General features: G+C 43.9%; 1 protein-coding gene across 1 annotated transcript in view; it reads right to left on the bottom strand.

Annotated features, from left to right (window-relative positions):
• Positions 1-15,979, bottom strand: part of SEZ6 (seizure related 6 homolog) — a 930,588-nt gene that overhangs the window by 78,241 nt on the left and 836,368 nt on the right. The window contains exon 10 of the mRNA XM_082244641.1: positions 470-666. Coding sequence (XP_082100767.1) covers positions 470-666 — 197 coding nt within the window. The remainder of the gene's footprint in view (positions 1-469; positions 667-15,979) is intronic.

Here is a 15,979-nt window from a genome sequence, read left to right as displayed (position 1 = left end):
AATAGGGTTTCCATCTGTCCTGATTTGACGGATCGGAACTGATGTCATCGGACATGTCTCCGCTGACATCCAATGCCCCATACAGATGCATAGGGAGTTCGTTCAGATCTGCCAAAAAACTGACAGGCGGATCTGAACAGTCCGCCTGTGTGAAAGGGGCTTAAGTGTTATTTTCCCTAAAATCATCTTTTACCTCAATCTTCTTGTACAAGTATTCATTTTGCTATATGATTCTCTCTGGGTGACCTGCAATATTTTACATACGAAATATCAAACTATTTCCTGAAGAAGCTAATATATAATAGCAAAACATGTCGAGTGTATTGGATCAACTGCTTAACCATGTGGTGTAAAAAGTTTTTTTTATTGATGTTTTTACTATTCTGTACCAATAAAATGTATTCTTTTTATATATAATTTTTTGCCCTAATTTTCTTATTCAATTGTTCATGTATAAACATTAACTTACCAAAAAAGTTAATAATAAAACCCTGTTGGTAGCCAAAAACATTGCTCCCTGGGTCAGTCTGGAACTGGACAATAACATCTGCCATTGATGTGTAGATTTTGAAACGATTGTGTGTCCCTGTGTATCGACCTAGAACACGGGCTGTCAAGTCATCGCCATCATAAAAAGTGAGAATATCACTCTTGCCAATATTTAGCCTGCAGAGGAAATGAGGTAAAGAAAGATCAAGCATATAGAGAAGACATGCAACACAGCTGACAGCAAAATGCAGCAAATCTGCAGAAATGATGAAAAAATAGAGAATATATGATATCCATTATCCACGTCTCATCTATACATCCGAAGATTGTTTTTTACTTCTGATTTATTTTTTTACAGGGTTGCAAATTACATCTAATGCTATAAGATGAAAACAGACAGGTACGAAATCTAGCATAAAAGTGAAGCTGTTACCCAGAGTGATTGATATGTGACATTTTCATTGTCACCAATTATTTCCAGCAGGGTTAAATCTGTACTTGGGTCCAGGGTGCAACCACATTACCTGCATTGGTATTGATTAAATTCCATCAGGGTTCTATAAGCATTGACATTCTTGCTGTTTATGCAAGTTTCCACTTGGTGCGTTGGTTTGTAAAACCTATATTTCTGCCAATTATTTATATGTTCCCAGCAGTGGTGAAGCTAGACATTGTTTCACCAGTGGCAAAGACTCAGGTTGATGCCTCCACCCCAGAGAGAAGTTCTCCATCCATACACTCCCAGCCCCCTGCCCAGAGAGGGAAACGTAATAAATACAAAGATAAGCCATAGGATGGTAATAATAATAAAAGTTTTGGTAATAGTGATTTCAATCATCACTTCTGTAGCGGGTTAGAAGGGGTGTTGCCAGGAAAGAAATGAGCCAAGAAGCTAGTCTTAATTATGGCCTGCTTCTGTGTGTTTCTCTTTCATCCCTGCAGCACCCCTCTTAATCCCCTGTGGTGGTGAGGCTTAAAATCTCCACATAAAGCGCTGCTGCTTTCTTCTGGCGTGGCGGCCAGGGTTGCCACCTTTTCATCAAACCAATTCCAAACACTTTAGCAGTACACGCCAATTTCTATTTTTTTGTAATATACACTATAGGATTGAAAAAAGACCTGGGACACCTTTGGGTATTCTTGTACCCTTAAAATATACTAAGATTACTAAACAAAATGTCACTGTAAAAATATGAACTTGGTCTACCTTATAAGTTGACAGTGTCACCTAGTAGATCAGTGGATGGTGTGTGGAAAGTGTCAGTACGGCAGTGGATAGTGTGTGGACAGTGTCAGTTGGGTAGTGGGTGGGACGTGGACAGTGTTAGTAGGGCAGAGATTGGTGTCAATAGGGGAGAGGTTGGTGTCACTAAGGGAGAGGTTGGTGTCAGTAGGGCAGAGGACAGTATCAGTATAGCAGTGGATGGTATCAGGAGACCAGTGGAAGGGGTCAAAAGTGGAGAAGATGGTGTCAGTGGGGTAGTGGATTGCGTCAGTAGATCAGTCAATGGTGTCTGTGGATGGTGTCAGTAGAGCAGTGGACGATGTCAGTAAGGCAGTGGTTTGTGTCAGTAGGGCAGGGGACTATATCAGTAGAGCAGTGGACGGTGTCAGTATAGCAGTGGACGGCGTCTGTAAGGGAGAGTTCGGTGTCAGTAGGGCAGTGGAATGTGGTAGTAGAGCAGTGGACTGTGTCAGTAGGGGAGAGGTTGGTGTAAGTAGGGCAGTGGATGGTGTCAGTAGAGCAGTGGACGGGGACAGAAGGGCAGAGGTTACCATTAGTAAGGCAGTGGATTGTGTCAGTCACTAGAACAGTGGAGGGTTCAGTAGGGAAGTGGATTTTGTCAGTAGGGCAGAGGATGGTGCCAGTAGGGCAGAGGATGGTGTCATTTTTTATTTTTATTATTTTCATTTTTTTTTTACAATTTTTTTTAATTATTTTTTTTTTTACAATTTTTTTTCGAGCCCGTTGGGGGGATTTGGTGAAATATCAGGGGTCTAAACAGACTCCTTATGTCTCACTTTTAAGACATAAGAGAAAGAAATTGAGGACACAGGTTCTTAAATTCCCTTCTCTGCAGCCTCAGCTGAATGAAGGGGAAGTGCTCTGTGCTGAGCGGCTTCCCATTCATTCACAAACTGAACCAAAGTAAACAACACAGTTTACTATGCTTCAGTTATTAATAAACAGAGGAGCGATCATTTCAGATGACTCACACTGTTCATTCAGAAAGGGGAAGGGGCCGGTAAATGACATATTTACCAGCCCATTCCCCCCACTTTCCATCCTGACACATGCTGCAGCAGTCGGCGAGAGAGGTGAGAGGGGGGAGCTGGCAGCACTGTAGGGGAGGGAAAAAACAAGGAGGACCCAGGCAGTAGAGAGAATAGGAGGGGTGGAGGGGGCATCATTTACTTGAACTGGCCGCCATCGGCTGTATTTTCCTCCTGCAGCCACTGAATCTGGCTTTTAGCAGCTGCAAGAGGAGAATACAGCTGATCAGTTCTAGCAAATGCTGCCCCTCCTGTCCAGGTTTGACTTCAAGGCAGCAAGGTAGCAGGCTGAATTTTCAGGGTCCGGATACTGGCTCCCCTGCGATCAGCAGCTGTGCGGGCTCACAGAGCAGCCGGTGGTGTGAATGCAGTTAAGCAGCTCAGCCGCGTCATTCCAGCCTGATCCAACCCCCCAAATCCTAGCTAGTGTCAGCACTGCAGACAATTTGCCCCCCCCCCCAGTCTTAGCCCTGGTCCCCAGTAGGCCAGTATGTTTGAGATCGGCCTGGGAGTTAAAAGCTATTTTCATTCCTGTGACAGTGTTGTTCACAAGAAATGGGGGATTTGTATTTTTCCTAATGAGTTGACAAGAGTTGAGTCTGAGCCCACCTGTCTTAGCATTGAGTACAACACACCTGCCAGCGTCTGTGCCCATGACCTGATTGGCTTTATTATTAAAACAAAAGTAGTTATGAACTGATATTATAATGTTCAATAAATAGAGTGCCCATGGCCAACTTTAGTAATCACTTGTCTTATTGTATTAACTGAGGCTGGGTAGCCCATGTGAACTCTCACTGGCCCAAAGACTTTCCCAAACACAGAAGTTCATTAGGAATCTGTGATATTTATGAAATGGCCAGTCAATGTGTAACATGGCCAATTCATGGTGGTCAATGTATATTAGGGGGTTCAGATAGCAGTTACTACATAAAAGAGACAAAGAAAGCTTACTAAAGCAGAGTGAGATCTTTATCAATACACTGCAATCAACCACCCATTGCTCTCTTTAGGCCTCATGGAAAAATTACCGAGACCGAACATGAAAGCCACTAGAACTGGTTGACACCACCCCAGGTTCTCTATGCCTTACTGCTTGTTCTTAAACAACTCTGCATCCTCAATCTCCGCCATTGTCACCCCCTTGTAGCTGCCCATATTATTTTTACATGGTAATCTTTATGGCGTGAATTTTATATCTGGAGTCTTCACACTTGAGTTTATCAAACAATATAAATTGTTTCCTGAAAAAAGTCTCTTCTCAAAAGCAGACATGATATCCCAATAACTTTGTAGAACAGGTGTTATACTTAACCTCCCTGGCGGTATGATTATGTCAGGAATTATGTACCAAAAGCGGTACAATTTTTTGCATGGAAATTTGGCGTTATGTATTATAGGCCTACAATTCTTAGTAATTACTGACTTAAACCTGACCAAAACAAGACTCTAGTAGACATCCCAGATGTGATAAATTTGAAACACAAACGCATGAATTATAATCTAATCAATAATATAATAATATAATTGTATTATATAATATATAATATATAATATATATATATATATATATATATGTGTATATATATATATATATATATATATATATATATATATATATATATATGTATATATATATATATATATATGTGTGTGTGTGTGTGTATATATATATATATATGTGTGTGTGTGTATATATATATATATGTATATATGTATATATATATATATATATATACACACATATATATATACATATATATATATATATATATATATATATATATATATATATATATATATATATATATATATATATATATATATATATATATATATATATATATATATTATAAATGTTAAGTGTTTGTGTTTTGTGCAACATTTTAATTTCCCTCCTAGTTCCGCTCCCATGCACCATTGCTGCTGCAGGGAACGGAACCAGGAAGTCATCAGACCGACGGACGAACGGCGGGGATCTCGGCTGGCGATCACAGCAATGTTAGATCATCGCTGGATCGCCAGGAGAAGGTAAGGAACCCCGCTGCAGGCTCTGCACATCTACCCCGAGCGTGACTCGGGGATACCGATCCTACCGATCCTAGTCACGCTCGGGGATACCGCTAAGGGAGTTAATTACAACTAGCAACAATGACAGGTACACTTGTTGAATTCTCTTCACAGAGAGACTGACAGGTGTACTCTCTCTTCTCATCCTGAAAACACCTCTCATCTCTCAGATATCTTAAGTGTAAGGGAAAGATAAAAGGTCTTCTCCCTTTGACAGCAAAACTCCTCCTCCAACCAACAACTAATGTTCTTTCTCTGGATTGGAGGACCAATCACAGAACAGGATCTCAAATACACACTATGGTGGAAGAAATGGGGGCAAAATGCATTATCTATTTTAAAATGAATTAAATCCAAAAGTAATACAGGCTGTCCCCGGGCTACAAACATCCGACTTACAAACAACTCCTACTTACAAATGGAGGGAGACAACAGGAAGTGAGGAGAAATCTCCCCTAAGGAAGGGAAATTCACTCCTGTAAGAGTTCTCATGGGAAAAAAAGTGTCTCCACTGAAGCTTTATCACCAATCATTGTTTCCACAACAACCCAAAATTTTCAAAATCCAGTTGTCATAGGGACAGAAAATGAAATCTTCTGAACAGGGGTACAGACTGCAAAGCAAATGGAACAGGGGTGTAAACCCTTCCCTATGCTATCCGAAAAAATGTAAAAATTATTCTTTTGGCTAGAGCTAAACTTAGAAAATGTACCTGTTCCGACTTACAAACAAATTCGACTTAAGAACCTACAGACCCTATCTTGTTTGTAACCCAGGGACCGCCTGTATTAGGATTTTAGCTTTTTATTGAAGCTGATGTCTAATAACCTCTTCGTTCTCTTACAAACAAGCCATTTTGTTAATTTTATTTGCTTAGGCTTTGATAACATAATGCTTCCGAAGAAACATTCTGAAGACGTGTTTATTTTTGCACTAAAGACATGCTGCCAAAATCTTTGCTTTGTGATTTCTACAAGTAGCAGAGCAAAAACATATGGCATTGGAACTACTACACAGAAAATAGGATAAATGTAATTAAATCTACTTTGCCGTTACCTCCCTAGTTCTTACACTCCTGGCTTGTGTAAAAAGCCGTTATCTAGTAAGTGAAAATTGGCATGCCACATCGAGCACGTCACTAGCTGTGGATTCAAGCTTTCTGTACAAGCTGTGATATGGTGGTGGATACATTGGTTTCTGAGTGTGAAGCAGAAGATTAATTTTGCTGGCAGCCACTGGTGGAAAAACAGAGCATGATCGTTTATTATGATCATATGTTTAGAAATGACAACTCCAGGCAAGAGAGAGAGAAAAGGGGAGATATGCAAATTAAAGAATATTAATTAACCACTGGAGCACGAAAGTATATTAATAATCTCCCGGAAACCTCTGTTTTTTTTCTAAACATCCAGTCCCTGAATCTAGTAGGAAGCAGACATTAAGGACCAGGGATCCTGGGCAGACAACACTCATATTAATCACTGTGTCAGCGCTGATAAAATATCTTACACCACTCACACAAACTTGTGTTTTTCAGCCTTGATGATTAATTTTCCTGGTTGATTTCATTTACCCCGACATGCTGAGCCACTGACATTGTACAAGCGTACTACTGTAGAAATAATGGGTGGGGGGCGTCCTTTCATTTGCTTTAAGCGGCAGTACATAATATAAAAATGTGAAGCTTAGCTGTCCATCAATAGGAAGACCTCATTGGTAGCTTCAAAGTAATCACTGAGCTTTGCTACCTATAAGACGTATTTCTCCAAACTTCTTCGGATGTCATAGTTGGAAATCACAAAGCAAAGCAATTTTTGATTAATGACTGGTCATGTTCTTCAGAATGCTGGATATTCTCTTCATCTTGATAAACACTTAATGTTGGTCACCTCAGGCTGCATTCAGTATTCAGCTGTTACCACAGAGGATTTAAAGCAGGATTCCAAGCAGACAGGTAAATACTGTACATATCTTTTATTATTTTTTTTGTTAACTTGCCAAAGGATTCTCTGTCTTTTAATCCTGTCTTGTGATTTGTACACCCATACTACAAAGCATAGCTAAGCTGGTGTCACCTTTACTTACTGGTTTTAGAATTTTAGTCTCCTATGTCAACTTTCTATTATGAATAACAAACAGCAACATAAATCTCTTGCGCATGTATGGGAGAGCCCAGTAAATTATAAGAACTGTTCCACTGCACATTTGGATAGTTGCTTGTAGCCAGGGCCGGTGCTAGACTCTTTTACGCCCTAGGCAAGACCAGCTACTTGCGCCCCACCCCCCCAAAAAAAAAAAAAAAAAAGGGAAGGGGTTAAAAACTTCTCTATGTCGTACCCAGTGACCCTGATCTGATGGTTCCTCCATGTTATGCTGTCGTACCCAGTAACCCCCATATTCCTCCATGTCACACCTGGGGACCCTGATGTGCCTCTATGCAGTGCTGTATTTTGGCCTAGGCCAACAAGGCCCAGGCCTAGGGCGGCACTTTGCAGGGGGGCAGCAAAAAAGCCACCCCCCCTCTACCTGAGACTCTATTGGCCACTGGTTGCTAGAGCCACCTCTCTCACCCTCCTCTCTCTCACCCCCCTCTCTCTCTCTCATCCCCTCTCTCTCTCTCTCCCCCCTCCCTCTCTCTCTCCATCTCTCACACCTCCTCTCTTTCCCTCTCATCCCCCTCTCTCTCTCTCTCACCCCTCCTCTCTCTCTCTCTCATCCCCCCTCTCTCTCTCATCCCCCCATCTCTCCCTCCCCCCCTCTCTCTCTCTTTCATCCCCCCTCTCTCTCTCCCTCACTCTCTCCCTCACCCACCCCCCTCTCTCTCTCCACCCCCTCTCACCCCCCTCGTGAGATCTCAGTGGTTGATGCTGGGACTTGTAGTCCTTAAATTTTGGATGGAGTCACATCCGTTAAAAAAGAAGTGGGGCAAATTTACATGGGGGGGGGGCACCCAATTTTAGTCTTGCCTAGGGCAGCACAAAACCAAAATACACCACTGCCTCTATGTCACACCCAGGGACCCTGATGTTTTTCCATGTCACATTCTGGGACCCCAATATTCCTCCATGTCTTGCTGTCATACCCACTGACCCCGATGTTCCTCCATGTGGCACCCAGGAACCCCCGTGTTCCTCCATGTCATGCTGTCATACCCAGTGACCCCAATGTTCCTATATGTCACCGTAGGGGCCCCTGATGTTCCTCCATGTCATACCCGGAGAAACCCTGATGTTTTTCCATGTCACGACTGGGGACCCTGATGTTTCTCCATGTTACACCTGGGGACCTCAATCCCCCATGGGACCCCGATTCCTCATGGCACACCTGGTGACCCTGAACCCCTGTTACACCCGGTGACCCCTATCCCCCATGTCACACCTGGGGACTCTGATTCCCCATGGCACACCTGGTGACCCCAATTCCCTTTCACACCAGGGATCCTCTATGTCACACCCAGGGGACACGGATCCCCTGTTCTGGGGACACTCACTGGGCAGAATGAAGAGTGGCCTGCACTTTCCCCTTCTTCACTGTGATTCCTTTTCCCAGGACACTCCTCTTCTGGACCACAGTGCTCACCACAGCTCCAACAGGCTCCTGGTGGAGGAAGAAGCAGCAGTCAGAGAGCTCCGCACATCCTTCATCACCAACCTCCTCAGACCATTCCGGTGCCTCGTCGGCCGTCGCTTCTACTCCAGTAAAGTTGTCGCCCTCCAGTGCCGAGCTCTGGCTCAGGTTCAGCTCTCCGCTCCCTGCTTAGTACCGACCCAGGGAAATGACGGTTGCCCATCAGCTCAGTGCAGAGAATCACTTCCTGCCCGAGGTTTAGGCCGCTCAGCTCCAGCCGAAGAGGATCATCATGCAGGCAGCACTCTGGTGGGCTCACTTCCTGCCTTCTGGGGCCCCCCCCAAAGCCAAGGCTTGGTAGTTCCGCCACTGCCCCAGATACCTGGCATCTTCCTCTGTCCCTTCTTCCTCCCCCACTGCCGCCCCTCCCCTCAGCTCACAAGGATCATTAATAAAGGAGAGAGAGTGCCGACTTCTGGCTGCGCCCCTAGGTAGCAATGCACCCTAGGCGGCTGCCTAGTTTGCCTAGTGGAAGCACCGGCCCTGCTTGAAGCCCCAAAACACCCTAGGACTGGGGATGTCCACTGAAGAATCAAACAGAATAGGACGCACAGGTCCAGTGCATTATCCAATGGATTTTAATAAATAGGAGGTAAAATAAGCTACTTACAAATATATACGGTAAGTAAAAACTCTCATCTAGCCACACTTCTGTGGCTTGGTATTGCAGATTGTATCCCGAGTATAGGGAGGATCTCAATGGGGTCTACTTTCTATTCTCCAGCTTGCCCACTTGACAATGAATCAGTATCATCACTTCTATTAAGGGATCACATGGTAAATCGGAAGCATTAAACCTGAGTTAGGGAAAAGTGGGAATATGTCCCCAGATGACCAGAGTGGAAAAAGTGTGTGGATCACAACACTGGCTAAATAGAATGATAAACATCTTAGCAGCTGAACCAGTTCATGATTTCTTATTTTAATTGTGTATTAGGATTTTCCCACTTTAACCTTGTTTTTAGCACCTTTCTGAATTTTAAGGCCCGGTTCACATTTGTCGAGTGCGGCGATCACACGTAATTCGGAGCGCACTGCTCCTTCATTACATGCGATCGGATGTGCGGATGCAAATTCGCACTGCAACCGCACAAAAGACGCACAGGACCCTTTTTTCCAGCCGCATCAGGATCGGATTGCACAGTGGTTCACACTTGTGCGATCCGATCCTGTGCGAACTGCGATATGCGATCAAACTGGGGGTGTCGTTAACATTTCATTGACACCCCCTGCGTAACGCATATGGCAGTGTGAACTGCCAGATGTGCGAATTCGCAGCCTTCCCGCATCGCACAAGTGTGAACTGGGACCTATTTTGGACTGCTTTGCAGTCCAAAATAGGATTTAAACTGTAGAAGCTGTGTCCAAAAAGGCAAGCCAAGGGCAAATGATTAATCACCAGCATTGCCTGTAGACTCTAAATGCCGGTTCACCCATATGCGATGTGAGACATTGCATGTGTTTAGCACTGCACTGCTATGCAAATCCCATGCGATGTCTGTGCGATTTGAATTCAGCCATACAGATTGCATGGCTGAATTCACATCGCATTTGGACCATTTGAACTAATCTGGGGATGTCGTTAACTTTGTATTGGCACTCCCAGCAGTTTGCATATGGCAGTGTGAACTGCCTGCGAGTCAGGTGTGATGCGGGAACCCGCAGTGGATTCACAGGGTTCCCGCATCGCACCAATGTGAACCGGCACTTAGAGATTTTTTTTCTATTACTATTTTACTATGCTTTGTTCCACACTGTGTCTCTGTGGGGAGGTGGCCAAATTTATAAACAAAGCTTTGCTTCCTTATGTCAGAGTTCTACCTCTGATGACTGATGAATAGCCGAGTAACATTCAAGGAGCATGAAGAAAGGTGGAAAATGAACAGAGCTACAGACTGAATTAGGCAAAAACAGGAAGATGTTTCTACTGCAGGTCCTTAGGAACAGCTTCCACTCCAGCAAGGAGTACAGTGACATCACCAAATCTCTCTTCTCTCCTTAGAATAGCAGTCAAAGGCATCAGTGGCTTAGATGATCTCAAACTACAGATATACAACCCATGTGATAGAGCAAGACCTTGTCACTGTGAAAATGAAATAGAATATGACACAGGATTTGCATTAGGGGTTAATGCGAGCTACCGAACTATCGTTTCTGAGTGGAGAAAGCTGTGTTTTATGGTTTTCTATGGATTCTGAAGTTGTAGTTTGGAACTACCAATCCAGTGTCTGGATTTTATCAGGTGCTTGCAAACCATGTGAGGACAAAGGTGTGCAGGGCCGTTATATACACAGGTCTGGGGAAAGCTCAGAGCTCCCAGTTTGGAGACAGCTCCCAGTGTGGGAGATCTCATCCAGGGGTCATAGGTGCCCCAGCCAGCACCCAAAAGACAGGAGGTCTCACCCAGGGGTCAGAGGTGCCCCCAGCCAGCAGCCAAAAGACAGGAGGTCTCACCCAAGGGTCAGAGGTGCCCCCAGCCAGCAGCCAAAAGACAGGAGGTCTCACCCAAGGGTCAGAGGTGCCCCCAGCCAGCAGCCAAAAGACAGGAGGTCTCACCCAGGGGTCAGAGGTGCACCCAGCCAGCAGCCAAAGACAGGAGGTCTCACCCAGGGGTCAGAGGTGCCCCCAGCCAGCAGCCAAAAGACAGGAGGTCTCACCCAGGGGTCAGAGGTGCCCCCAGCCAGCAGCCAAAAGACAGGAGGTCTCACCCAAGGGTCAGAGGTGCCCCCAGCCAGCAGCCAAAAGACAGGAGGTCTCACCCAGGGGTCAGAGGTGCACCCAGCCAGCAGCCAAAGACAGGAGGTCTCACCCAGGGGTCAGAGGTGCCCCCAGCCAGCAGCCAAAAGACAGGAGGTCTCACCCAGGGGTCAGAGGTGCCCCCAGCCAGCAGCCAAAAGACAGGAGGTCTCACCCAAGGGTCAGAGGTGCCCCCAGCCAGCAGCCAAAAGACAGGAGGTCTCACCCAAGGGTCAGAGGTGCCCCCAGCCAGCAGCCAAAAGACAGGAGGTCTCACCCAGGGGTCAGAGGTGCCCCCAGCCAGCAGCCAAAAGACAGGAGGTCTCACCCAAGGGTCAGAGGTGCCCCCAGCCAGCAGCCAAAAGACAGGAGGTCTCACCCAGGGGTCAGAGGTGCACCCAGCCAGCAGCCAAAGACAGGAGGTCTCACCCAGGGGTCAGAGGTGCCCCCAGCCAGCAGCCAAAAGACAGGAGGTCTCACCCAGGGGTCAGAGGTGCTCCCAGCCAGCAGCCAGAAGACATGAGAGAGAATGTCTCATTCCAGGAGGCAGGCCAACTCCTATTAGGGTGTCTGGAGAACCCCTTTTCAGAGGCGAGGATTGGGCCATGCAGCAGGACACTGCGACTAAAGGCTAAGAGAGCCAAGGAAAACAGCCAGAGCTGGACAACACAGTCAGAGGGACTGGTAAGAAGAGCAGGGGTAACGCCAACAAGGAAGCCAGGCGGCTCAGTATTTCCTTTGTTCATACCGACGTGGAAGAACCCCTGTGTGGGCAACTGATGTCTATGTGAACTCTCCATTTTGTTTAATAAAGTGGGCTGCCATGCCCTAAAAAGCAGTTTGGACTTGCGCCCCCAAGAAACAGGAGAGCCTAGATAATGAAAGTGCAAAGCCTTTTGTTAGAAAAAGTTCTAGACAAAAGGTAATTGTTTCAGGGTACCAGTTAGGCACAGCTAATCTTTCCAAATATTTCCTCCTACATACCTAATCTTTACATTTGAATTCCGTTCAACGACTATATTTGCAGATGTCCAGTACTGGCGATGGTGCTTTCTGAAGACTTGTGTGATTAAAGTTCACAGCCTGTAAAATACCACAATCCATAGGCAGCTGCTTTTGCTATAATTGGATGCTCCAAATATAGGACAACCACTGTATCATATATGTCTAGTTGTGAGTGAATTGTTGATGGGTACTGAGATTTTTATGCACAAGGGAAATAGTTATTGACTGGTTGACACTTTCTAGTAGTTGCATCAAGCAGCACTGAATACAGAAGCACTCAAAAGGCTCTGGAGGTTCTTAGTCAGCATACGGGCCCTCCTTACGAACGTTATATTGCTGACTGGAAGTTTCTCAGTTAGCATTACAAGGACATTTATGAGGGATGACATAACTCCAACTTGCTGTTGATGAGAGATCGCACTGCTATATGATTCTACTTCTTGTACCTGTACTTTTTTTCAGCTTCTGATAGGGGTATTCATGAAAATTTCATAGAACTGCAGTCTAACTGTAACAATGCATGCTAAATTTAGTGAATTACACCTAGGAAAAAGGTTTTACAATAATTAACAATGCATTCTTTATTCCAGAACTTTTTTTTCTTGTATGCTTTATCCTTCTTTAAAGGAATTGAAAAGTCAGAAGATTTTTTTTCTTAATGCATACTATGATTAAGATAAAACGCCTTCTGTGTGCAGCAGCCCCTCTCAGCCCCCCTAATACTTACCTGAGCCGCACCTCTATCCAGTGATGTCCACAAATGCCTCATTTGTCTGTGTCTCTCTCTCCTGATTGGCTGAGGCACATTAGCAGTGCCATTGGCTCCCATTGCTGTCAGGCAAACTTGGTTAGTCAATCAGGAGAGAGAGGGGATGAAGCCGAACAGCAGCTCTGTGTCTGAATGGACACAGGGAGCTGCAGCTCGGCTCGGGTGCCCCCATAAAAAGCTGCTTGCTGTGGGGGCACTCAACAGGAGAGAGGGGCCAGGAGCTCCATCCAGGGACCAGAGAAGAGGAGGATCTGAGCTGCCTTGTGCAAAACAATTACACAGAGCAGGTAAGTATAACATGTTTGTTATTTTATTAGAAAAAAATGAGACTTTACAATCACTTTAAATCAAGTTGTACTTTTTCAGTAAATCAGCTAATAAGATTTAATACGTTGAACCTATTAGAGTCCATACAATAAAAGTCTCAATAAAGTGCTTTGAAAGGATAAAGATGAGAAATCCCACATTCAGTGAATAGTGGTAAGAAAAATATAGCAGAGGTGTCACCAGCCTATGATCTCACACCGCGCTTACCATGTATAAAGTGACCCCCTATTAAGGGTGGTCTCCTTCACTTTATTTACAATGGATAAGGCCAAAATCCAGATCAATGGGATGTCCTTCCCTCAAGCCAGGTGAAGGGCACCATATGCAGTGAACAAATAGACAGCATCCTCCCTTCGTAACGGATGCACCAAGGAGAGCTGGCCAGGATATCATGTAAATAAAGCAACTGACATAGGGTATAATTTTTTAAAAAGTTTAATATATAAAACAGAGTAACACTCACTTTAAAAGATTTGAAACAGGCATGTAATTTCAACGATTGTTTATCTAGTGTGTGCAGTGTGTATGCTTAGCTCTGCACGTATGACAAAATGCATCGGGCGGAGCCACACATACACGCATCTTAACTTCTGGACAACTGACTGTCCATATTACATGCCTGTTTCAAGTCTTTCAAAGGAAGTGTTACTATTTTTTATTCATTAAACTTTTAAAACGATATGTCGAAGGTTTTATTGACATGATATCCTGGCCATTTAAGCTCTCCTTAGTGCATCCATTAGGAAGGGAGGATGCTGTCTGTTTGTTTACTGTATATGGTGCCGTTCATCTGGCTTGAGGGAAGAACATCTCAGGGATCTGGATTTTGGCCTTATCCATTGTAAATAAAGTGAAGGAAACCACCCTTATTAGGGGGTCACTTTAAACATGGTAAGCGCGGTGTGAGATCATAGGCTGGTGAAACCTCTGCTATATTTTTTTTCACCACTATTCACCGAATGCAGGATTTCTCTTCTTTACCCTTTAAAGCACTTTAATGGGACTGTTATTGTATGGACTCTAATAGGTTCAACGTATCAATTATTAATTAGCGCTGCACTTTTGTTTTTTATTTTGTGTTAATCTGGTGTCTAGATTGTGTACAGCTACTGTTATTTCATTTGTTTTCACTGTTTGTGCAGATTTATTCTTTATATATAATAAGATTTAATGGCTAGTCCAAAGATATAATTAAACGATCTTTTGTTTTCAGTTAAGCTAAATGATCCCCAAGTCGAAAATACTGTTTCAGGGAGAACTGTCCTCTGTTTGTAAGCAGTGATCTCTCTGCAGCAGTCTGACACACCCCTTGTGCAGGACATACGCTTTGCTGATTGGAGGGCTGTACCTCTGATATAGTGAGGTGTGTAAACGACAACAAACACAAGGGCGCACCAGCCTAGTGCATTATCTCTTAGACAGGTTTATTAAAATGATAGATTAAAAATACTCACAAACGAGTTTCTTTATAAAAAGCACATCAAATAGATATAAAATCCTCAGCAACAAGATCGGGATTAGAGCGTCCCCTGAAGCTGTACAGGCTTACTCGTTTTGAGGCAGCGCCTCTTCTTCAGAGCCTCTGAAGAAGAGGCGCTGCCTCGAAACGCGTGAGCCTGTACAGCTTCAGGGGACGATCTAATCCCGATCTTGTTGCTGAGGATTTTATATCTATTTGATGTGCTTTTTATAAAGAAACTCGTTTGTGAGTATTTTTAATCTATCATTTTAATAAACCTGTCTAAGAGATAATGCACTAGGCCGGTGCGCCCTTGTGTTTGTTGTCGTTTATAGTGTTTTCTGGACCACCCTGGTCCAGCGAGGGGCTGCAAGGCTGAAGTATTATCAAGTTGCCGTGTCATCTGTTCTCATCTACAAGCCTACAGTCAGGTTGGATAAGAGGATTGCACCAGTCAGAGCGCAGGGAATAGGTGCTGCATCGACAGTACATTTGCTTTTTTGATAGTGAGGTGTGTGTCAGACTGCTGCAGAGATACTACTGCTTCCACACAGAAAGCAGTAGTCCTCTTTGCAGCGTGATCCCGGGAGACAGCACATTGGAATTCCAGTGGAAATCAACTACTCTTGATTAATCGTTTCAATTACATTCAATTGCATTCAATTACAATATGATTTGTGTCACAATTGTATACGCTATATTGTTTTTTTCTTTATTTTCTGATTTTTTTCCCACGAAAGTAGAGTTACCCTTTAAGCTTCTAGCAAAACTACCTCATATATGGAAAATTAACATTTTTCTTTTTTTTCCTTTCTTTAATCTATGAAAGATGCATATGTGTCCTTTGTTGTAGAAGAAACATCATTTATTTTTTCACCTATACTTTTTTAAACTGTGGTGTGAAAATTTCTAACAATATTTGGAAACATGATGGAATTTACTACAGCTGGATAATGAAAGGTAATTTATGTCATATGTACCTATGTGTGACTATATAACCAGCAGCTTTGATTATTACCAACCCGAGTAGCGTATATTATTGTCATTTCTCTTTATTGCTACATGCAAGAGTCCTGAGCGCTATATGCCTCTATCCCCGGTCATCTATCTTCCATCAGGACAGGTCCTTTATTAGAGGCCAGAACACAGGAAGCAAAAATGCAGTAACATCTGCAACTAAGCACAACATGCCAGGGGGCCAAGCTGAATATGGTTTATAAATG

This window comes from Pelophylax lessonae (assembly GCF_965119305.1).
Source record: "Pelophylax lessonae genome assembly, chromosome: 2".
Taxonomy (NCBI): Eukaryota; Metazoa; Chordata; class Amphibia; order Anura; family Ranidae; genus Pelophylax; species Pelophylax lessonae.
Note: the sequence above shows the minus strand (reverse complement) of the source record. Positions and strands in the feature narration are given on the sequence as shown.